This window comes from Schistocerca cancellata, chromosome 1 (genome assembly GCF_023864275.1).
Source record: "Schistocerca cancellata isolate TAMUIC-IGC-003103 chromosome 1, iqSchCanc2.1, whole genome shotgun sequence".
NCBI classification, from domain to species: Eukaryota; Metazoa; Arthropoda; class Insecta; order Orthoptera; family Acrididae; genus Schistocerca; species Schistocerca cancellata.
The window spans coordinates 641,195,323-641,221,140 of NC_064626.1; the positions used below are offsets into that span (position 1 = coordinate 641,195,323).

Consider the following 25,818-nt stretch of genomic DNA (forward strand, 5'->3'; position numbering starts at 1 on the left):
GAATTTCAGTATCAATGACAGAGGGATGAGGGCATACGGATGAAATGAGTACCCTGAAGACCTCCACGAGGGGCAGAAACTGTTTCACGACGCGATAAAAGAAGAAATAAGATTCGATGTGGATGGGATAATGAATCCAGTATTAGAGTCCGAGTTTGGCAAAATTTTAGAAGACTGGCGATCAAATAAAGCTGAACGCATAAAAAGCATTCCTTCGGAATTTCTGATATCATTGGTGGAAGTAGTAAGCATTGACTGTTCAGTTTGGTGCTCAGTATCTATGAAACTGGAGAAACACCATCACGGATTTGTTTCCAAGAAGCGGGAACTACAAAATTTCGCTCGCATTTACGACTTCAAACATTAATATTAATGAATAGTTTCTCTTTGACGAACAACATAGCACTGATTTCCTAATACAGCTCCCCATTGTATCGTATACAAACATGCTTAATGGCTTTTTAAGATGTTCGTCTTTTTCACACATTTAATAAGAAAAATGGTTTCAAAACAGGAGAAGTTAATCTCCCTCAGGGATTAGTTACAAGTGTAGCTATGTTTGCTACATTAAGTATTGGTATTACTAAGCCTTCGAACTACCACCCAATGTTGAAAATTCCTGGCAGATTAAAACTTAGTATTGGAGCCTTACTCGAAACCAGGACGTTTGCCTTTGGCAAACAAATGCTCAACCAAGTGAGAACCTGAGTACGACTCACGACCCATCCTCACATCTTTACTTGATCTCCTGTCATCGAACTTCACAGAAAATCTCATGCTTAACTTGCAGGACTAGCACTCCTAAAAAAAAAAAAAAAATATTTTTTTGTTACGTCTAACTTTCGGTTAGGCCCTTTCATTAACGTGACACCTCAAGCACTTAAAGTTTGTATCCTTCAGAGGATGAAAACAGTTATACTGTTTACGTTTTAGCTGGCAATACATTTTGAAATAATTTCTATCGATTGTTGTGAGGGTATCAGGTTAATAATAGGGCTATGTAATGCTAGTCTGATTCAGAAGCGCTTTGTAGAGCCTGGCAGAGCCGTAACCAACCATCTGAAGACAGCTGCGCGCTTGTCATATTACAGAGACGTATCAACTCTATATGTTATCCATGGCCTACGTTTCCTCGTCCCCCCCCCCCCCCACGCTTCAAAGTGCAGGTCATGGAATTATGTTAAGTGACCAAGAGTAAAGAGCCATTTGATATTCATGCTAAGCAGCTACTTGAAAAAACAGTGTGTGAAATCTTTTGGAGAACAAAATCCGGGATGGAGCCATGCAGAACCCTGGCTAATAAGGAGAATCATTTTAGGTTTATCAGGCTACACAAATAGTTGTGACAAAACCAAGTACGCAGGTCCAGGTTTTTTATTTGTTGGAATTTTTCTCTAATAGATCGAAGCTCGAAAACATTTGGGTGGAAAGTAAGACAGGGTTTAACGTCCCCTTGACAACGAGTTAATAAGAGACGCTGCAAAAGCTCGATCTGAGAAAGGATGAAGGAAAAAGGTCTTATCGTTTCCAGAGCATTCATCGCAGGATTTCGTTAAGCGATTTAGAGGAAAACTCGAAAACCTGAATTGCAATAGCCAGACAGAGATTTCAACTGCCGTGCCCCCGAAAGCAATTGATACCAGAGTCGAGACTCGACTACAAAATATAATCATTGTGTCTGATGCAAGGTTATTTTCGATTCTGGGCTCTTGAAGCAGACGAGACGATATCACACACTTTAATTTCCTTTTTTCTGCAACGGTGCGTATGTATCCAGTAGACAGACTATTTCTTTTTAACTAGTAGAATACTGCAGCACAACGTTTCATCTGCTTACATGAAGCCCCCTGGCTCTTGTGCAACAGAACCATCTGACAACAGAAGAAATAGAAGGGCTGAGGGAAAATACTAGTCGATGTAACGTCCTTGCACTGGGGCAGAAGGGCAGAAGACAGAATGCAATCCAGTGACAAACAGGTTTCTTTTCTGGCAGAAGAAGAAACCAGTGTGCAGAGCATGTGGCATAGAGAGTTAAGTGATCCATATTTCAATGTAAGGTAATTAATTTGCTCATCCACTGATCAATTGTATGTCACATGTAGACGGATACTGGGATATATGCTCGTCCTCTGTTTTATTATGATCAACGAAGTACAATCCCAGAGCAAGTGTGTTCTTGTAGCATTGACTTCTCAGCTGCGGAAGTGGACCCTACATTTGATTAAATTTTGCATTTTCTGTGGTTGTGTACACATTTCATCCAAATCTCTTATAAATAGTGTAGAGAATCTGCAACAAAGGGTTACTTGGAGAATGTCTAGAGTCTTCCCATTAAACAAGAAAGCAATAAATTGAGGCGTAGTGAAAGCCTACCGCAAATATGCCGCCAATGATGAAGTAGAAACGAGGAAAAAAATGTTTTTCTAAAAAGTCTAAATGTTGTGTGAGTCTGAGCAATGGCATAAACCTTTTTCAATAACCACATTGTAAACATCGTAACTATTAAAACTCAAGCACCATTACTGTAATTGTGCTGCTTCGTAAGTATAGGTGTAAGATACAACGTCGTAATGTCATATATGAAATAAAAACCTTCGATGTATGTCGATATTGTAACTTAATCTTGTTTTACTCGGTCTGTTCCGGATCTCATTAAGTGCCAATTAGCCACTTTTACAAAACTAATTTAGTATCTGTGACCTACCTGCCTCACCAAACTGTACATTTTTACCTCATGTACCATGCCAACTTGTTTCTATTGTTCTTATACATTTGAGTCTCCAGCGTGCTTGACTTTCGTTTTCGTATTACCCATTAAAATTTTCAGACGAATGAAATCTAATCTACTGTTTGAAGTTCCACTGATTGGAAGCTTCTATGTTTTTCTACTTTCTTTCACATACATACTCTTACGAAACAGCACAATTACAGTAATGGTGCTTGCGTTTTAATAGTTACGATGTTTACAATGTGGCCATTGCTCAGACTCACACAACATTTAGACTTTTTAGGAAAACATTTTTTTCCTCGTTTCTACTTCATCATTGGCGGCATATTTGCATTTATTGCTTTCATGTTTAATGGGAAGACTCTTTAGTTAAGTACAATAAATTTATAGGTATTATTAACGTGATATGTTAGTGTAACGAGACAGCAGGGACGAATATATTGTAAATGACTTTGTTTACTGCTGCTGCCTCAAAGCAAGAATAGTAAGAAACCCATATCTTAAGTTCATCCGTTCCTTAGGTTAGCAGTGCCGAATACTCGTACTTATTTCTCAATGGACGAGATTTTTTTAGATAATGGCTATTTGTGTAAGTACAATGTTGTAAGAGATGATATAGAACCGTCAGCATTCGATATGTATTATGGATTTTTCTGTGGCATGTACCGCGTACCTTTCGGTACATTGTTGTTGTTGTTGTTGTTGTTGTCTTCAGTCCTGAGACTGGTTTGATGCAGCTCTCCATGCTACTCTATCCTGTGCAAGCTTCTTCATCTCCCAGTACCTACTGCAACCTACATCCTTCTGAATCTGCTTAGTGTATTCATCTCTTGGTCTCCCCCTACGATTTTTACCCTCCACGCTGCCTTCCAATACTAAATTGGTGATCCCTTGATGCCTCAGAACATGTCCTACCAACCGATCCCTTCTTCTGGTCAGGTTGTGCCACAAACTTCTCTTCTCCCCAATCCTATTCAATACTTCCTCATTAGTTATGTGATCTACCCATCTGATCTTCAGCATTCTTCTGTAGCACCACATTTCAAAAGCTTCTATTCTCTTCCTGTCCAAACTATTTACCGTCCATGTTTCACTTCCATACATGGCTACACTCCATACAAATACTTTCAGAAATGACTTCCTGACACTTAAATCAATACTCGATGTTAACAAATTTCTCTTCTTCAGAAACGCTTTCCTTGCCATTGCCAGTCTACATTTTATATCCTCTCTACTTCGACCTTTGTCAGTTATTTTGCTCCCCAAATAGCAAAACTCCTTTACTACTTTAAGTGTCTCATTTCCTAATCTAATACCCTCAGCATCACCCGACTTAATTCGACTACATTCCATTATCCTCGTTTTGATTTTGTTGATGTTCATCTTATATCCTCCCTTCAAGACACCATCCATTCCGTTCAACTGCTCTTCCAAGTCCTTTGCTGTCTCTGACAGAATTACAATGTCATCGGCGAACCTCAAAGTTTTTATTTCTTCTCCATGGATTTTAATACCTACTCCAAATTTTTCTTTTATTTCCTTTACTGCTTGCTCAATATACAAATTGAATAACATTGGGGAGAGGCTACAACCCTGTCTCACTCCCTTCCCAACCGCTGCTTCCCTCTCATGCCCCTCGACTCTTATAACTGCCATCTGGTTTCTGTACAAATTGTAAATAGCCTTTCGCTCCCTGTATTTTACCCCTGCCACCTTTAGAATTTGAAAGAGAGTATTCCAGTCAACATTGTCAAAAACTTTCTCTAAGTCTACAAAAGCTAGAAACGTAGGTTTGCCTTTCCTTAATCTTTCTTCTAAGATAAGTCGTAAGGTCAGTATTGCCTCACGTGTTCCAGTATTTCTACGGAATCCAAACTGATCTTCCCCGAGGTCGGCTTCTACTAGTTTTTCCATTCGTCTGTAAAGAATTCGTGTTAGTATTTTGCAGCTGTGGCTTATTAAACTGATTGTTCGGTAATTTTCACATCTGTCAAACCCTGCTTTCTTTGGGATTGGAATGATTATTTTCTTCTTGAAGTCTGAGGGTATTTCGCATGTTTCATACATCTTGCTCACCAGATGGTAGAGTTTCGTCAGGACTGGCTCTCCCAAGGCCGTCAGTAGTTCTACTGGAATGTTGTCTACTCCGGGGGCCTTGTTTCGACTCAGGTCTTTCAGTGCTCTGTCAAACGCTTCACGCAGTATCGTATCTCCCATTTCATCTTCATCTACATCCTCTTCCATTTCCATAATATTGTCCTCAAGTACATCGCCTTTGTATAGACACTCTATATACTCCTTCCACCTTTCTGCTTTCCCTTCTTTGCTTAGAACTGGGTTTCCATCTGAGCTCTTGATGTTCATACAAGTGGTTCTCTTATCTCCAAAGGTCTCTTTAATTTTCCTGTAGGCAGTATCTACCTCACCCCTAGTGAGATAAGCCTCTACATCCTTACATTTGTCCTCTAGCCATCCCTGCTTAGCCATTCTGCACTTCCTGTCAATCTCATTTTTGAGACGTTTGTATTCCTTTTTGCCTGCTTCATTTACTGCATTTTTATATGTTCTCCTTTCATCAATTAAATTCAATATTTCTTCTGTTACCCAAGGATTTTTACTAGCCCTCGTCTTTTTACCTACTTGATCCTCTGCTGCCTTCACTACTTCATCCCTCAAAGCTACCCATTCTTCTTCTACTGTATTTCTTTCCCCCATTCCTGTCAATTGTTCCCTTATGCTCTCCCTGAAACTCTGTACAACCTCTGGTTCTTTCAGTTTATCCAGGTCCCATCTCCTTAAATTACCACCTTTTTGCAGTTTCTTCAGTTTAGTCTACAGGTCATAACCAATAGATTGTGGTCAGAGTCCTCATCTGCCCCTGGAAATGTCTTACAATTTAAAACCTGGTTCCTAAATCTCTGTCTTACCATTATATAATCTATCTGATACCTTTTAGTATCTCCAGGGTTCTTCCATGTATACAACCTTCTATCATGATTCTTAAACCAAGTGTTAGCTATGATTAAGTTGTGCTCTGTGCAAAATTCTACCAGGCGGCTTCCTCTTTCATTTCTTAGCCCCAATCCATATTCACCTACTACGTTTCCTTCTCTCCCTTTTCCTACACTCGAATTCCAGTCACCCATGACTATTAAATTTTCGTCTCCCTTCACTATCTGAATAATTTCTTTTATTTCATCATACATTTCTTCAATTTCTTCGTCATCTGCAGAGCTAGTTGGCATATAAACTTGTACTACTGTAGTAGATGTGGGCTTCGTATCTATCTTGGCCACAATAATGCGTTCACTATGCTGTTTGTAGTAGCTTACCCGCATTCCTATTTTCCTATTCATTATTAAACCTACTCCTGCATTACCCCTATTTGACTTTGTGTTTATAACCCTGTAGTCACCTGACCAGAAGTCTTGTTCCTCCTGCCACCGAACTTCACTAATTCCCACTATATCTAACTTTAACCTATCCATTTCCCTTTTTAAATTTTCTAACCTGACATTCCACGCTCCGATTATATCTTTGGAATAGCTTATTCTTTAAGTGGTTATCACAGACAGTTTTATGTGGGATTATGATACAAATATACAAATAACATGCGGTACATGTATTTTACATCCATTACAGTACGATTTACTTGGGCTATGAGTTTTGACAGATACGTTACATGTTAACTGTATGAGGGATGCTGTTGTACGAAATATCGTTTTGCACATGCGGATAGTTCTGTGTATACTATGTTGCTGTGTACGCAGTTGCTTTAGTTCTCAGTTTCTCAAGGAAGGTAAAAAACATCTGTCTCGAGGATTCTAAATAATTAAAGAAGACGTGGCTTTACACATTTGGCTTTATAGTGCTTACGTTTCCGTGAAGCTACCGAATATTTTGCTACTTCATATTGCAACAACTGGCAGAAAAATTATTCTCTGGATTGGTTATTGGACATTATGTCCTAACATGTCCAAATGTTAAGTAAATAAATACTTTCGTGAAGATACGATGTCTCAGATATTTCAAAAGTGGTTAATTATAATTGAAACCAGTCAATTATGGAAGCTCAAGTATGCCACCCAGTATCGAAGATATACATTCTAATCTGTGATAGGCTGTATGAAAATTAATTGTGGTTGAGATGTTGGTATTAAGTAAAAGAGCAATTTCTTTCCCTTCAAAATATCTTTCTTAGCGTTCGCAAGTAATATTTTATTTAGGTTTTCTAGAACACATGTTATATTTCGTTCAATAGAAATAGATATTTAAACACTTTAGACAATAGGTCGCATATGTGCACTTGCTTGCCTGATATTAATGAATTCTATCCTTTCACACAATTCCTCTGAACGCTTCTAACATACTTATCATTTACATTACGTGCATAGGTGCTAATGTTCTTGTTTTGTGCGCCCAAAAAAGAATTCATCATCAAACCCAAACACGAGATTTTCATCCATCGTCACCTCTATTCGTGGCAAGGTAATTAAGAGGAATATTTGTACTAACGTCGTGGAGTCATAAAACTGACTACAACCACAGGTATGTAAATCAGAGGAACGGTCCAGATGTTTCGAATCAGGACCCATATCGTAATCAGTATCAACCACACTTAATGGAGTGCTATTCTGAAAACGTGCAGTCCCACTCAATTTCAAAGGTACAGTATGTTTGTTGCAAAGAAGAGTATAGATGCGACTCTTCCTCGGACGAAGTCACACAGTGAAGGCAGTGGCGTCCACCATCCGCAGCTGCTGCTGCTCGTTGTCAGGAGTGTGGTCGTCGACGTCTGCACCGTCAGTGTCTGTGTCAGCAGCGGGAGAGCCCGCCGGCGCGGTGAGGACGGCTCGCAGCCGCCTCCACATGGAGTGCTGGGCGGATGGCTGCGACGGCCACGTCAGGTAGGTGCGCGTGTCCATCAGGAAGCGCAGGTGCCGCTCCAGCTGGTGCCGCTCCAGCCGTTCCAGCTCCAACAGCACCAAGTGGTGCACCTTCTGCGACGCCAGATCCAGCTCCCAGCGGCACCACTGCAACATATCATTCACCTTCAAGAAAATCCAACAGCTCAGATGATGCTTCCGGCCAACGTAGTACAAGGTAGAAATCGTTTGCCTTCGAAAAATAGGCTAACGAATCTGCCTCTACTTATGAACTTCGGAAGCCACCGTGCGATGTATGACGGAGTCTACTATACATCCCAGCTAATCACTTCCTCTCCTCTACACTCACAAATACTCAAAAACAATTACCTATACGCTTTTTTTCTTCAGTCGTCGATCTTCTGATTGGTTTGAGAGGCCCGCCACGAATTCCTAACCTGTACGAACCTCTTCACCTCAGATTGGCACCTGCAACCTACACTATGTGATCAAAAGTATCCGGACATACGTTTTTCTTATTATCAGGTTACCCTCCATTCAGAGGCTGTTGCACGCGGCGACCGTTATTTTGATTTGTAAATAACAGATTTTAGCTGTCAGTCGTCCTTTGGAATTTTTACTGCCAGATATACACTCCTGGAAATTGAAATAAGAACACCGTGAATTCATTGTCCCAGGAAGGGGAAACTTTATTGACACATTCCTGGGGTCAGATACATTACATGATCACACTGACAAAACCACAGGCACATAGACACAGGCAACAGAGCATGCACAATGTCGGTACTAGTACAGTGTATATCCACCTTTCGCAGCAATGCAGGCTGCTATTCTCCCATGGAGACGATCGTAGAGATGCTGGATGTAGTCCTGTGGAACGGCTTGCCATGCCATTTCCACCTGGCGCCTCAGTTGGACCAGCGTTCGTGCTGGACGTGCAGACCGCGTGAGACGACGCTTCATCCAGTCCCAAACATGCTCAATGGGGGACAGATCCGGAGATCTTGAGGCCAGGGTAGTTGACTTACACCTTCAAGAGCACGTTGGGTGGCACGGGATACATGCGGACGTGCATTGTCCTGTTGGAACAGCACGTTCCCTTGCCGGTCTAGGAATGGTAGAACGATGGGTTCGATGACGGTTTGGATGTACCGTGCACTATTCAGTGTCCCCTCGACGATCACCAGTGGTGTACGGCCAGTGTAGGAGATCGCTCCCCACACCATGATGCCGGGTGTTGGCCCTGTGTGCCTCGGTCGTATGCAGTCCTGATTGTGGCGCTCACCTGCACTGCGCCAAACACGCATACGACCATCATTGGCACCAAGGCAGAAGCGACTCTCATCGCTGAAGACGACACGTCTCCATTCGTCCGTCCATTCACGCCTGTCGCGACACCACTGGAGGCGGGCTGCACGATGTTGGGGCGTGAGCGGAAGACGGCCTAACGGTGTGCGGGACCGTAGCCCAGCTTCATGGAGACGGTTGCGAATGGTCTTCGCCGATACCCCAGGAGCAACAGTGTTCACGTCCACGCTGTCGCGGCATGCTACCAGTGTTAAAGACTGCGATGGAGCTCCGTATGCCACGGCAAACTGGCTGACACTGACGGCGGCGGTGCACAAATGCTGCGCAGCTAGCGCCATTCGACGGCCAACACCGCGGTTCCTGGTGTGTCCGCTGTGCCGTGCGTATGATCATTGCTTGTACAGCCCTCTCGCAGTGTCCGGAGCAAGTATGGCGGGTCTGACACACCGGTGTCGATGTGTTCTTTTTTCCATTTCCAGGAGTGTATATTTCAGATAGAAACTAGCCTTCTCAATGCACTATCATTTTTGGTCAATGCAAGTAATGCCTGTAGGTCGAGCTTTGTCCACAGTTCATTGAATGATAGTGCATTGAAAATGGCTAGTTTCTATCTGAAATCTAGATCTGCCAATAAAAATTCCAAAGGACGACTGATAACTGAAATCTATTATTTACAATTTTTTCTTATTAGGTGCATTGTGCTGCCACCTACTGCCTGGCATTCCGTATCAGTGACCTCAGTAGTCATGAGAGATCGGGAGAGAGCAGAACGGAACACTCCGCGGAACTCACGGACTTCGAACATGGTCTGGTGATTGGATGTGACTTGTGTCATACGTCTGTACGCGAGATTTCCGCACCCCTAAACATCCCTAGGTCCACTGTTTCCGATGTGATAGTGAAGTGGAAACGTGAAGGGGACACGTACAGCACAAAAGCGTACAGGCCGACCTCGTCTGTTGGTTGACAGAGACCGCCGACAGTTGAAGAGGGTCGTAATATGTAATAGGCAGCCATCTATCCAGACCATCACGTATGAATTCCAAACTCCATCAAGGAGCCACTGCAAGTACTATGACAGTTAGGTGGGAGGTTAGAAAACATGGATTTCTTGGTCGAGCGGCTGCTCATAAGCCACGCATCAGGCCGGTAAATGTCAAACGCCGCCTGGCTTGGTGCAAGGAGCGTAAACATTGGACGATTGAACTGTGTAAAAACGTTGTGTGCAGTAACGAATCACTGTGCACAATGTGGCGATCCGATGGCAAGGTGTGATTACAGCGAAGGCCCGGTGAACGTCATCCGTCAGCGTGTGTAGTGCCAACAGTCAAATTCGAGGGCGGTGGTGTTATGACGTGCTCGTGTTTTTCATGGAGGGAGCTTCCATCCCTTATTGTTTTCCGTGGCACTATAACAGCACAGGCCTACACTGATGTTTTAAGCACCTTCTTGCTTCCCACTGTTGAAGAACAATTCGTGGATGGGGACTGCATCTATCAACACGATCGAGCACGTTTTCATAATGCACGGCCTGTGGCGGAGTGGTTACGCGACAACAACATCCCTGTAATGGACTGGCCTACACAGAGCCCTGACCCGAATCATATAGAACGTCTTTTGGATGTTTTGGAACGCCGAGTTCGTGCCACGCATCACCGACCGACACCGATACCTCTCCTCAGTGCAGCACTCCTTGAAGAAAGGGATGCCATTCCCCAAGAGACCTTCCAGCACCTGATTGAACGTATGCCTGCGAGAGTGGAAGCTGTCAACAAGGCTAAGGGAGGGCCAACACCACATTAAATTCTAGCATTATCGATGGAGGGCGCCACGAACTTTTAAGTCATTTTCAGTCAGGTGTCCGGATACTTTTGATCACATAGTGTACATCATCGTTATTCAAATGGCTCTGATCACTATGGGACTTAACATCTGAGGTCTCAACCTCCTAGAACTTAGAACTACTTAAGCCTAACTAACCTAAGGACATCACACACTTCCATGTCCGAGGCAGGATTCGAACCTGCGACCGTAGCAGTCGCGTGGCTCCAGACTGAAGCGCCTAGTACCGCTCGGCCACAGCGGCCGACCATCATCGTTATTATACCAAATCTACAATCAAATATGCCGGAACGGATGTAACCTTATCCGTTACAAGAATAGCCCGTCCAACTTATCAGCAAAACTTCACGTGTTACGCCACAGGGTAAAATAGTGGTTTGGTAGAAACCATTACATTAAATATTTCAGTGACTTTGAACTGAGTTCCAGTTCTAGATGAATTACGTGTAATTCGACATTCAGTTCCTGCTTGTTGGTATCCAGGTATCTAATTTCCTATTTCAGCCAGTTAGTTTTGTCAGGAACAGCACGTGAAGAAGTAAAAACATCCAGAAGACACCGCTAGCGACCTAAAAATTATCAAATGCAGCCACAACCCCCAACAGAATCTAATAAGTGAAGGATGCCACCAAATACAGAAAGCCATAGTTGAAAATAAAAAAATAAATAAAACTGATGCTACAAATTCATCAAGCATGTCTAGGTAAGAATATAAGAATAAGAACCAATTCAAAATTAAACTGCATATTTCAGAACATTGTTGATTAATTATTTTATTTTTGTCTACACATCTGACGATGGTTCAGGTGTACCGAAACCGACCATTGTAATAAAAAATTGAAGAAATCTAGAAGAACAACAAAATATGTGTAACGACAAGTGATAACGCAATTTCTCCCGTGACTGTACTTTAATTTCTGCAAATATAGATGGTAACTGATCTAAAATTGTCGATATTATGAACTAATGACCGGTAATGAGTATTTAGTTTCTCACTGACGTAAACTTCTCTATTAACAGCTTAAGCTCACGTCAAACGTTCGAAGTGCCTACCGGCCGGTGCATAAATACTACTGCTCTCTTCCAGAAACAGTTGTACAGTACAGCTCTGATCCAGTTCCAACCATTTTGTTTCCATTTTGTGCTGGCTTTTCATACAACAACGACTAGATGTAGCCCCATAGTAAAATGACTAAACGAGCTAGATCCTTGGATAGCTCCAGCCATGGGATATTCCAAACAGACGATCAGGGTATCTGTCGCTTAGGTGCTCACAGATGTTTCTATCAAAGTGGAATCGTGTTCCGTCATATTGAAACACGATAACGAGAACTGTATGCTCCAACGACTGTGGCAATATATCCAGCTCTGGACCTACGATATTTCCGAACCGGGCAAATACCTGATAGGGGCGCCCTCCCCCCTCCCGCTCGAGCGCTTGGCATAGGACGTCAAAAATTTAAAAAAAAATGGTTCAATGGCTCTGAGCACTATGGGACTTTACATCTATGGTCATCAGTCCCCTAGAACTTAGAACTATTTAAACCTAACTAACCTAAGGACATCACACAACACCCAGTCATCACGAGGAAGAGAAAATCCCTGACCCCGCCGGGAATCGAACCCGGGAACCCGGGCGCGGGAAGCGAGAACGCTACCGCACGACCACGAGCTGCGGACAAAAATTTAAAAAAAATCGATTTTTCAAATATGTGTTCATTTTGTGGTGCACATCTTTCTGATGGGTTTGATATGTTAAACATATATGTTCGAGAATGTTTAAAATGTGTTATTTGGTCTTAGGTGTGCCAAAGTGCAGTGCCACACCTCATCACACACTATTCTTCTATCGCATGTTACTTTATTTCGAACTGTGGAATTCAAACTTGTATATTTTGTAATAGAGGCCATCAAGCATATATTCTTGACAATGGAAATTAAAATGTCCTGTGGTGCCTCTCCTGCTCCCAGTCGGCCGGTTCGATATCGTACCTACCTTAAAAAAATTCGCAATTAATACTGCGTGTGATTATTCGTAACAGGGAAAATAAGAACTCTTCAGAAAATTTGCCCTCTTCATCGCCTATTAGATAATAACGTTCTCTTCTGTGTGACATAAAATTAAATGTGGGAAACAAAAAGCTAGGAAACGCAAGAGACAAGGAAGATAGTACACATTTCTTCAATCCTTAGGTCCAGCACTTTTTTTCTCTCTAATCTTGCTACAGCTTTACATGCAGTGCTTTACTTTCTGCGAAGGAAACTATTAGATTATCAAAGTTCGTCAAAGGTTTTGCTACGTGAAAAATCAAAATGTCCTTGTCTAATACTGAAAAAGTTGTTAATACGAGTAGTATCCGAGACTGGAGTGGTTTTTCGATTTGATTACGTCTGTTTTTCCACTGTCTGCTACATAAAACGAGAAGGTATTTCTAATATTGCAGCAATTGTAACACACGCCAAATAAGGGAGTCTGTTTTAACACAAATAGTCCTTTTTTCCTACATCGTTTACATAAATAACATAACAGAATATAATTCACGACATACCAATACCAAATGCCAACAGCAAAAAGGTGTTCATACATACGCTCCAGTTTCCCAAACATGAGACTGAAAAGTAGTAGTAACAAACTTTTATGTAAAATTTGGAATCGTCATATTCTACCATATAATCCGTGTGATGTCCCCATTTCTTCTCTTTCCTAGTTCTAATAAGCTACCTTCTCATTCTGTAACTATTCCTGCTATTGTAAAAATTTACTCTCCGGTTAACTTTATTAACCTTGCCAGAATCAACGGTTTAGTTACCCCGCCTTTATTGTCCGATTAGGCGTTATTACGTGTTCGTACAATGCATTTTCGGCGCTTTTCCGATAACAGAACTTAAACGCCTGCTAACCAGTGACTTTACGATTGGGCCTTCGTAGTGTAGCGATCTGGCAAAAATTTTCGATCAAACTTCTATTTTATTGGATACACCTAGAAGATAATACGTAATCTTTCTTAACTATTATTTCTGTTAGTCGTTTGCTTCCACCCTGGTAGACTGAATCTATGGATTTCGCTAATGATTATAACAACGCTGATCATTCGCACACCCAATCAACCGCATAAACAAACAGCGATTGCTGCCGAGAATTCTTCCGGGTTGTATGGCCGTGGTCCATGGAAGCCTTCTATCCCTGACGTTTCGTCCAAAGCTACGTTGGACATTTTCGGAGGTGCTCCTGGTTGTGCTGAGTCTTGCCGACTGACGAGTCGGACGTCGAAGACCGTGTTTAGGCCGCCCTTCGATGTCCTACTTGTCAGTCGGCAAGACTTAGCACAACAGGAGCACCTCCGAAAATTTCCAACGTAGCTTTGGACGAAACGTCAGGGATAGAAGACTTCCATGGACCGCGGCCATACAACCCGGAATAATTCTCGGCAGCTGAAACATCCGGTCGTGAAAGCCTTCATTGCATGATTAGACAGTGATCGGAATTCACCCGTTTATTCGGCTTAACACGTATAGCCTCACCCCTTTTGTCTGCAGTAAAGTTTTTTTTTGTTTTTCTTTTTATTTCCAGACCTTGCAGAGACAACGCGTACACTACGCACACATTCAAAAATCATCTTATGATTCGTTCAGAAATCAACTTAGAATGCTTTCAAAAATGTTCAGAAACCAACAGAGATGCGTTTCAAAATAAAATGAATAATCTATAAACCAACTTTCGCTCGATTCCAGGCGCTTTGTGAAACAAGGTTTTCCTCAAGAATATGAATTAGGCGCACCCTGAAATTACCACCAGTGGCAGATACCCAAACTCATCCTCATCTAACATCCCTAATTTTCTTTTCCATTATCGGTATGTTATTCTCGTCAGCAACTTCTATGCATGAGCTGTTAAGCTGATAATGCCATAATTCTCGCACTTTTCAGTTCTTGCAGTCTTAGAAACTGTGTGAATGATATTTTTCCGAAAATCAGATGGTATATCGCCAGACTCATATGTTTTACACACTAATGTGAACAGACGTTTTGTTGCCACTTCTTCCAATGATTTTAGAAATTCTGATGGAGTGTTGTCTATCCCCATCTGCCTCATTCGATCTTAAGTCCTTCAAAACTCATTTAAATTCTGATTCTAATACTGGATTCCCTATCTCTTCTATATCGACTCGTGTTTCTTCTTCTATTACGTCATCAGACACGTTTTCCCCATCATGCCTTCCATTTACTCTTTCCACGTATGCGCTCTATCTTCTGCATTTAACAGTGGCAGTCCAGCTGCGCTCTTAATATTACCTCCCTTGCTTTTAATTTCACCGGAAGTTAATTTGACCTTCATATACGCTGAATCAGTCCTTCCGACAGTCATTTCTTTTTCGATTTCTTCAGATTTTTCCTGCAGCCATTTCGCCTTAGCTTCCCTGCAGTTTCTATTTATTTCATTTATAAGTGACTTGTATTTACGTATTTACTGAATTTCCCGCAACATCTTTGTACTTCTTTTTTTCATCGATCCACTGAAGTATTTCTTCTATTACCCACAGTTCCTTCGCAGTTACCTTCTTTGTACCTATGTATTTCTGTCCAACTTCAGTTATTGACCTTTTTAAAGAACGTCCTTTCCTCTTCAACTGAACTGCCTATTGAGCTATTCCTTTTCACAGTATCTGCAGCCATAGAGAAATTCAAGTGCATCTCTTCATTCCTTATTACTTCCCTATCCCACTTCTTTGCGCATTCATTGTTCCTAATTATTGCCTTAAACTTTTTGCCTACTGTTCATCACTACTGGAGTGTGACCTGAGTCGGTATCTGCTCTTGGGTACGCCTTACAATACAGTATCTGACTTTGGAACCTCTGCCGGACCATTCTGTAATCTAACTGAAGTCTTCCTGTATATCCCCGTCTTCATCAAGAATACCTTCTCTGCTTGCGATTCTTGATCAGGGTATTCGCTATGAAATGTATTGCAGAACTCAATTAGTCTTTCTCCTCTCTCATTCCTAGTACCAAACCCTTTCTTCCGCTCCTTCCCCTACAACCATATTCCATTCCCCCTTGACTATTAAATTTTAAATTCCTTTACGTACTTTTCAGCTTACGACGTCAGCGTGTATACCTGAACTATAGTTATCGGTGTTGATTTGCTATTGATTCTGATGAGAACAACCCTGTCACTGAACTGTTCACAGTAACACATTCTGTACCCTACCTTCCTATTCATAACGAATCCTACTCCCGTTAAACCATTTCCTCCAACTGTTGACGTTACCCTATATCCAAATCCCATTGTGTCACAAAAAGCTTTCAAGCAAGTGCGGTCGATCACATCTGGAGGACGAGATAGCCTAGTTACTGTATATGGTGCTGTTTCTGCTACTGAGAACGGTATTTTGCCGGTCTTCATCTTTCCCCGGGTGCGTTTCGAAGAGCATTTTATTCGTGATGGGCCACTAGGTTCCCGTGGAGTGATTAACCCTTCTGGATGAATGATGGAAGAACATTTCTACGAATGTTTGAAACACGTTGTTTCTAAGGCAAAGTGCTCGAATTATAGAGCCGGCCGAGCGGATCTAGGCGCTACAGTCTGGAACCACGCGACTGGTACGGTCGCAGGTTCGACTCCTTTCTCGGGCATGGATGTGTGTGATGTTCTTAGGTTGGTTAGGTTTAAGTAGTTCTAGGTTCCAGGGGATTGATAACCTCAGAAGTTAAGTCCCATAGTCCTCAGAGCCATTTGAACCATTTCTAAACATAGTCTGTCTCCTCTTCTCCTTGATAATCATACTTCTCTACTGTAGTTAAAGGACTCAACTGTGAGAAAAATAACAGCATTGCTTTACTGTCACTTCCTCCTTACTGCTCCCCCCGATTTCAACCACTAGATCGGTCACTGTACGGACTATGGAAGAAGTACGCGAATACTGAAAGTGATTCGTGGATGTAATTCACCACCATGACAATATATGACATTCCAAGAATAGTGAGTTCTACATATACTGTTGCGGTTACGCCATTAAATATCCAAGCAGACTTGTGGCATTTAGCCCTTAATAGAGACGTTTTCGGCGACCATGAATTTCCTCCTGGTTCGTGACAGATCTACCAAATTCTTATAGGCCTACTGCTCTAAGTGCTGTCACGACAGAAGAACGACGCAAATTCAATCATTGAAGGTCTCCACGAAGCAAATTAATGATACAGGAAAACCTCAGTCGCAGCCTTCTTGCGGTGGCTTAGAGAATGTTCAGTCTATGCCTACTGTTGTTTCTCCGAAAGAAAAGTTCAGTGGATGTCAAGAAGCGCTTTTTCCCAGCCGAAAAAAAATAAAACTAAGAAAAGTAGAAACAGCAAAAGAAAGCTCAATACAGAGACAGTGATAGCTCTATTTGTACTGCAGGTTTTGTTTCATTTACCAATAGCAGATCAAGGGAAGTGTTGGTACAATGTATAGACCGCAAGAAATGGGCACCTGATAAATGCAAGCAGAAGCTGCCCATTTTGTTTATCAAAATTCTCAGATTAATTACGTAAAGTCCTAACAAATTTTATTTCATGGCTATTATCAGATGACAGTTTTCACCGTGGGATATTGTTGAAGGCCTACGATCTTAGCTTTTTCTTGTGTATGTTGAATTGCCGAGCTTCTTGTGTAGAATCATCAGAATTATTTTACTTGTCTATATATTATTAGTGTTAAATAGGGTAGTTCTATTTTAATCTTGAATGTTCCTTTGGCTTGAATTAATTTATATGAATACAGGAAGTGTTTTGTTACTTTAAACACCTACATTTTTCATGTAATATTAACACGTGACAAGGAACTCCATCCGTGTTACTACCTTCCCAGTCTCGGAGACGGCAGTCGCAAACAGCGCATAATAGAAAAGGCAATGCTAATTTTATCATAATAATTATGAAGCCATATATTATTTTACAAACATTCTTCAAATATAGACTACAAGTTAGTGTAATTAAAGTGAGAGTATTTATGTTGACGATCACCTAAAAAATTTAAAATAAAAGATAAGAATACCATACCAGGCATCCCCTATACATTACAGATGACTGTGTGCTATTTTACAAGACATCGGCTCCAAATTCAGATCAGCACCAGTTGATAATTATGAAACATAATCAGTTTACACACAGGATCGACACCTAATCTCACATGAAGTATTTTTTTTTTTGTACTTGTAGATAATAATTTTCCAAAATCGTAAACATGGCTGCAACTTCAGCAACTATGTTACAGTAAACGTGGAGAGGTTGAAAAATTCAACCAGTCAGTTGCAAATAAAGATTTATTGGTACCCTTGACCTTGGTATTTATAATTTTAAAATTGTCTTCTTCAGAAGGTGTAATTGACCTTGTTACATCGATGCCGATTAAGTACACTGAATAAAGCCAAACAGCTCTATCCATCTTACGAACACAAATAATCACAAGCCATGACTTAGGATTGCAGCACTACTGTGTTTCAGGCATCCAGACAGAATTCCAGGTGCAGTGGCCAATGAACAAAAAGGTCTCGTCAGCGTAAAATTCGACTTGTATACAATAGATTACAATGGAGCACAGCACTGCCACCTGGCTTGCAGCAGTATGTGTATAGCAAACAGTCAAATCTTGACGGGCCTTTTAGCCCCTAGATTGTTGCGTTATTCCTACAACTCACCCGGCTGTCGACGAAAGCTTGAGACAGGACAATGACTGTTGAGCGGCTGGTTTTCATGGAGGTGACAATGTTGTCAGCAATGTAGGATCCCAGCGGGAAGTCCCTCTCGTGCAGGCAGAGACGCAGAGCCACTTCATCGGGGGAATCCCCCGCAGTCTCCAGGTGCGGTACTAGTTGGTCCACAACCCACTCCCGGTCCGCACTGCTGCTCTCCCAGAAATAATAATGTCACATGTAATGCAATATTGACACATGAAATATTCAGATTTTTACTTCTCCTTTTAAACTTGATGGAAATTTGAGCTATTATACTGCAATCCAAACATGTATAAACGGATGTACGACTGAACGTTGCATCGCAGGATAGCACAAAGGAACTGGATGATAGTTACCATGCAGCAGTCCAGAGTCCGACTGTAGCAGAGCCTATCATCTTTCATGTGCAGTGCAGTCAAGAGAACAAACGAATGGATACGATTTCCTTGCGTTGTGAGTGAACATGCAAATGCTGTATAGATACATTGATGATGCTGAAATACCTTCATTCGTGACCACAGGCGTTAACGTAGTGTTCTTGAGGAAAAATATTGTCAATGCACCGAAAATAGCAATACTCCAAGACCCAGATTTTGCACAAGAGTATCGTGCACTTAGATTTGAAGCTATATGACGTATCAAATTCCTGTGTTGGACTGAAATTTACAGAAGCTGATCATAAAGTTTTAACCAACTGAAGTTACAAAATTATTTTTTTCTTTGTTTGCAGTTACGCGATACTAAAATTCCCTCATCCATTGACAATTTTGTCTTAGCTTCTCTAGAATTCGTGATTGGCCCCAACAAATCAGTCAAAAGCCTGAAGACGCAAAGAAAGTAATGCCCAGAATAGAACAGTCACTCATAACATGTCACCAGTGATCAACACTGAAGTGGGCACATCACAGGCGACGGTGTACTGTTTTAAAGCTTCACCTGCAAGTCGCTTAACGGTTACAAGGTGAAATATCGTAGCAAAATGTTTACGTCATCTGGCAAAAATACCGAGACAGTGTGGAACTCCTAGTCTTAACTGAAGATATTAATACATGCTGCGTATCTAACGTTTGGGTAAGATATATCGTAACTTTTTACAATAGTAACGGTATAAATACAGACTGCATACTGCATACACGGTAAGTGAGTAGTGTAACACACTTTACCTGTTCCGATTTACTGTTTCCTTAGGCGATTACATTGCTCGATTTCGGAATTTTGGGGTGGAATTCTAAATAAATGAATAATCAATGCTGGTAACATAAGAAACATTAATCCTACGTAAAAATTTGCGTAAATACCTGTTTTCCAGTGAGTAGAGGAGATAGTTACACAATAAACTTAGTGCAATCACATCACAATATTGACAAGCTCTGAGCTTATGTTGTCGTGTAGACAACGTACGAATAAGGTGTGGTAGGAATGATAAACGTTGCAGGCTGCGTACCTAACGAAAATTAGATTAAAAGTAAAGCAGTATTTTCTTAAGTTGGTTAATCCTAGGAAACACTGATAATTTTTAAACAGTTGTTAACATGAGATGGTTGCATTGTACAAGATTTATGGTATTGTATCACACATTATTACCGAAGGATAAAATGCTGATGGCATCAAATTGATGTAAAAGTTTGCACGGATTGAAAGACACTCTACGTGTGTACGTTAGTGTGTGTGTGTGTGTGTGTGTGTGTGTGTGTGTGTGTTTTGGTAGTTACATATCTTCAGGAGGTGAAATTCTTTTGAGTACTGTCAATAATTTCAAAGTACACGACGGAACTATCCTAACTTTAGGAATGAGTAGATCCTTCCTCGGGTAAGAGAAAGAAATAGATTGGGGAAGGTAAAAGGGAGGGGCTGCTCAATATGAGAGGGACCCAGCTGCTGTGAGGGCGAGGTGAGACAAACAAGAACGGGAAACGACGGAAAGAGTAGCCGAACATAGATGGTTCACGGATAAGCAGTGTGCCAGTATCAGTCCAGAGATGATGAGAACGAAACGAACAAAGATGAATCACGAGGAAGAGGAATAAAATGGGTAGTGCAATTAAGAACTAGAGGAAAATGAGATCGAAGAAAACATCGATAGAAATGGGATGTATGCGAGTGAGAAGAATGAAGATGAAAAAATAAAGAAAAAGAGAATGAACTAAGACATAGCACATAAAAAACACGTGAAATGCAAATAATAATGAAGAAACAGAGTGGTAGCCAATAAGTCAACGAAATCCAGGTGTGTGCTGGAATGCTATGGTATGTTGCAGGGAAAGTACCCAACCCTGAGGTTCAAGGTTAGATTTAAAGAGCCCATGTGTAGTAGCAGCCACTCAGCTCCCTTAAGTAATGCTGTGGAACAAGATTGGGAAGTGATTTCTGTTCCAAAGGTTAGGAGTTCTTCTATGTCTATACGCGCTCATCCAGTTTAGTGCGGAAATTCGTTCATAAAACGCTATGCAGTGGATACATGTTAGCTGTAAAACAACGTGCGTGGTTTCTCAAGTTGCTCTGTCGCCGATATTGTGTGACTTACTAGTGGTGGGCTGCAATAGATGGCGAAGAATTCGTGCTCTGAGTTCATAATGCTATTTCTTCCTTGCACAGTAACAATAAATAAGTGACTGTAACAAAATTTCACTCTATGCATATTCTGTAGTAGTAAAAGAGATCAAAGAATGGCACTTTGATTACACTGTATTCACAAGTACGCCGCATACATTCATTTTCTCGTATTGGGATCTGGATTCGAATGTAGTAGATGGAATGTGTAGCGAAATGTTAGTCATAAAATACCTTTGTGGTTTCAAAGAGACATCTGCGTGAAACCTACAACACTTACAGCAAATTGACACTAATCAGTAGGTGGAGCACCTATCCAAGTTCTTAAGTGACGTTACAGGTGCTCAACATACACACCGTTTGTGATGTGGTAAACGTTAACAAGATAACCAAATTCTGGCTCCATATGTCCCAACACATCATAGTCGATATCAGCGATTGCGTTTATTATTTTTCCTTTCAGTTCTTCCATATTAAGTGGCACTGGAGGTAAAAAAACGCAAGTTGTGAGACATAACCCCTCACTAAGATCTCACATGGTGCTAGGTGGCAGTGGGGGCCATTGAAGAAGAGTCGCGTTGCGACGCACGTCCAATCCAGTCCTGCAGCAGTTCGAATGTCTGAAAGAGAGTGTGGTGGCACAATTCCTCGTTGCATACTGAAGTTTCCTCTGCCTTGCTGTAATTGTACAGCAGTACGTCCACGTACACGAAATCAGTCACTGATTTCTCTGCAAAGAAAAAACGTCCATAAACTTTGGAAGAAGATATGAATTCTAGATGAATTTCGAACGTGTGGACGTTCTGTGGTTCAAATAAGCAATCGTCTTTCTGCACACACGAATCTTGGTTCCGTCACTGAAAAACAACTTCTTCGAAACGCCTCCCTCCTCCAGTAGCCGCTGCAAAACTCAGAAGGAAATTCATCGCCCCAAGTACTCAGCGCACGGAACAACTGCAATCAGTATCGTTTCACACCCATAGCACATCATAAGAAATGAAATAATAAAGTTGATAGTATTTCATTTCTGTGTCACTACTTAGTTATTGCACTGTTTTGTACAAGACCTGCAGTAATTGCTGCCTACTGATTAATCAGCTTAATACTACACCACGCATACTAAAAATTAGAAAATGAAAACAGAAACATTTACTCTTGTAGTCGAAACCTCCACCTCTAGCTATATATTCAACACTCTAGATGTCGCTTTTAGATTACTAGTGAATAAGTGATGAGCAAAGTGTGCAGCGTTTGCGTAATTATATGAATTGTGGAAGGAGGTAGGAAAAAGACAAGGAAAACGAAGGGGTTGTTGATACCAGTTGCATCAGGACTTCGTGCGGCATAAGCGGCGACGAGTGAAAATATGTGATACGCCTTCTCTCGTCGCCGCTGATGATGTAATTGACAATGGTGGTATTTATGTTGCAGTTCGTTACGCTGCCATAGGGGTATTCTCAGACATGCACTTTTTTATGGAGTTATACAAAAGACGGACTGTTGTTGTAGGCTTTTTCGTTGATAGTAGTTTAGTAATCACACTGTGGACTACAAATGCACTGTACGCAGGATAAGCCGGCTGAAGGAGGCTAGCACAATGGCGTTTCATTTTCTTTTTTCTATGAGATTGGAAAGAGCCATCCCAGAGGACCACAATGACATTGGAGCAGAAACAGCCTGCTTTGTATGGCGGCGTTACATTAAGGCAAATAAACGATTTTCAAGCCCCTGATGTGTAGCCTGCCCTGCATCGCATATCTGTTGTAGTAATAATAGTACTGATCTCCTTTATTGAAGTCTACTGCAGAGGCTACACATGTCTATGAGCGTGTCTGGGGCAGCTTGAGATGCGTAGAGGCTTGGATGAAGAGAGCGAGGGGGAAAGGAAATGGACAGAGGCGAGGAGGGGGAAGTGACTGAGGTCGCTGGAAGGTGTAGATGTGGCTTGCGCACGTGGGAAAGGAAGAGGGGGAGTCGTAGATTGAAAGAGAGATGGGGGCAGTAACATGGTATGAAGGGAAGGGAAGGAAAAGAAAATACAGTTAGAGAGAGGGATGGAGAAAATGGACAAAGAGAGGGGACGAGAAGATGAAAATATGGAGAAAGTGGGAAGGAGGCAATAGACGTGGGAGGATCAGATGGACAGACAGAGCAAGGAAAATGTGGACACAGAAAGAGCGAGGAAGTGGTGTGTCCAATATATGAGTCGAAAAGGCTAGTGATCCATAAGCAACATTAGTTGTGTATGAAATATATAATAAGACTTGAGTCGTCTTTCCATCCCTTTAAAAGTAAGAATCGCCTTCACTCTCATACTCACCACAAATAATAATTATTTCTTATCTTGTTGCTATGAAAACAAGTTTCCTTTTAAACTGAAAGAATACGCTGGAAGAACCAGTATCATGTAAATATTGTAACGCATTGACGATGATTATTTCCAAGACTGTACGAAAATTTTAGTGGAAGACTGAGTTCCTAGATTTCACCTGGCTATATTTTTTTCTCTTTTTATTCGAGCTGAAACTAGGAGAATTTTGCCTCTTCTGAGCCGAGAAAAGCGACTTTTATGTGAAATAAGAGAGACCACGGGTGTGAAAAATATATATGACAAAACTCCAGTTCTATAATTCAAACTAAAGGGAAACAACGTAGCGGAAGCCTTGACTGAAATGAGGTACCAACTGTTGTTCTATTGTCTCAGTAGAAGTACGCCACAACGTAGTAAGAGAGTGTGTAATATTGTATATAAAATGGGGTAAGAATCGATGGCATGCACCTTATATAGTGAGTGTTATAGGTATCTCAAGTACGATCGACCCTTAAAACGATGCGATATCGCAGTGCCTGTGTTATTCCGATTTACAAGAATCCTTCGGACATGCATGATTGTTTGCCAGAACAGACACTGCGGCAACTACAGCCATTATGAAATACATGCAAAACGGAATGACGACAACAAAAAATTTGTGCCGGATCGTGACACGAACCCAGATTTTCCACTTATCGCTTTACCATTTTTTTCGTAACGAACCTTCCTGGAGACCAAAGGGAGGGGTGGGCGCAAAGTGAGCGGGGGTCACAACCCGAGGGCTCGCCACTATGTACAGTCCCCTCCTCAGGATCTGCGGTTTACTTCAGCAGCACAGGTTAAGGGGAATCATCCCCACGTCGACTGGCGTGCGGTGTGGTGATCGGTGTGCGCTCTTTACCTTGTCACCGATATATAGTCTGCAAGGTACCTTGCGGTCAGTGGTATAGTACAATGCCAGTCTCGCCTTCATGGAATTCATCTTCCAGACACCCCGTTGTATGCCACCTGTTATGTTATGACGAGCATCCCTTGGTGTGCCGATTGGCGAATACGTGTTCTTGGTGTGACAGATGCTAGCCATAATTACCGGTACGACTCCTCACCAGATAAATCATCGCCTGCTCCTCTTTCCGGACCTTTCCGCAAGCCATGAGTAGCTCCGTGAAGCGGATTTGTGGACACGCAGTTTTCACTTGTTTGCTGAAGGCAAGAAAAATATCCTTGATTTTTGCCACTTCTTTAATGAACGCCATTGTGCAGTTGTCCGCAATCCCAAATACAGACAATTTTTCTCGAATTTCCTTCGTAGTGTCTTTCTTAACCCACCCGTTGATTTGGGGTGTTTCTGCAATGAGTAGTTGATAGAAACCATTCCCACTCTTAGAAGTGATTATTCTCTGCTCATCGGAATGTTCACACACACTACATAGTCACCACTCCGACTTAGACATTTGTCGTAGCGTTGTACCAACTTTCCAATATCCTCAGCATAGAAAGCAGCCGCCTGTGCTTCCCGCCAATTATGTACGCTCATCTGTAGCTCGTTGTCTGTGCGAAAATGTTGTCTTCACAGCCAGTAATTAATGTGAGCAGAGATGAAACACAGAGGGAGCCAATTACCGCTGTAGTGCGGGTGATCAAATAATTTCTACCTAAAACGCTGCAGGAGCATTTTCATTGCCCCTGCAAATTGCGACCGAGAACTGCCACGAAGTAGGAACCGTATGACAGTTCTGTAATGTGGGCTGCATAACATCAGGCGAATTCTCTCACCAGGACCTCATACTTGGCTATGCATCTTTATGTGTTCACCATGCTCTCAGAACTAAAAAGAGCGAAGAGATGCAACCGATAGGCATACTAGAGACAATTTCGAACACACATGTGCAAAACTTTATTAGATTTTCACAGTGGTTTCCATTTCTTGACCGATCGGAACTTACTTTCCGAATATCCCTCGTTCATACAATTAACTGCGAAAATATTTTTGTATATAACAGTGAAATCTCGAGAGTTGATGTATTGTTTAAGTGTTGTTTGAATGTCTAAATCTGCTGGAGGCAACAAGTGAATGTCCTTCGCATATGCCTATAGTGTCATTTAAGGTGTTGGTACTGCGAATACACATTGAAATAACTTTTTATTTAATTAATGTTTAACTAGCCAATAAAACAGCACATGACACTGTTATCATTGACAGAATAATATCAGTCAGTGTAGAAAACGAAGCACATACTGTTGCGAGAAGTACAGCTTGTTATATAGTGATGAGCCAAAACATTATGACCTCCTGCGTAATAGGTTCTTCGCCCGTCTTGGGGACGAAATATGATATGTCTGAGTAAGCAGAAGAAACTATCTATCAAAGTCCGAAAACAATTTATTGAACTGTTCAATTAACCAAAAAGTATGACACCAACACAAAACAGTGTTCCGACTTCGAATCACAACTACATGCAAGAATCATATAGAAAACA

General features: G+C 41.6%; 1 protein-coding gene across 1 annotated transcript in view; it reads right to left on the reverse strand.

The window, feature by feature from the left end:
• Window positions 1-6,367: 6,367 nt before the first annotated feature.
• Window positions 6,368-25,818, reverse strand: part of LOC126091188 (toll-like receptor 2) — an 84,424-nt gene continuing 64,973 nt past the window's right edge. Inside the window, exons 8-9 of the mRNA XM_049907044.1 lie at window positions 18,442-18,646; window positions 6,368-7,761 (exon numbers count right to left, since the gene is read on the reverse strand). Coding sequence (XP_049763001.1) covers window positions 7,450-7,761; window positions 18,442-18,646 — 517 coding nt within the window. The 3' untranslated portion in view covers window positions 6,368-7,449. The remainder of the gene's footprint in view (window positions 7,762-18,441; window positions 18,647-25,818) is intronic.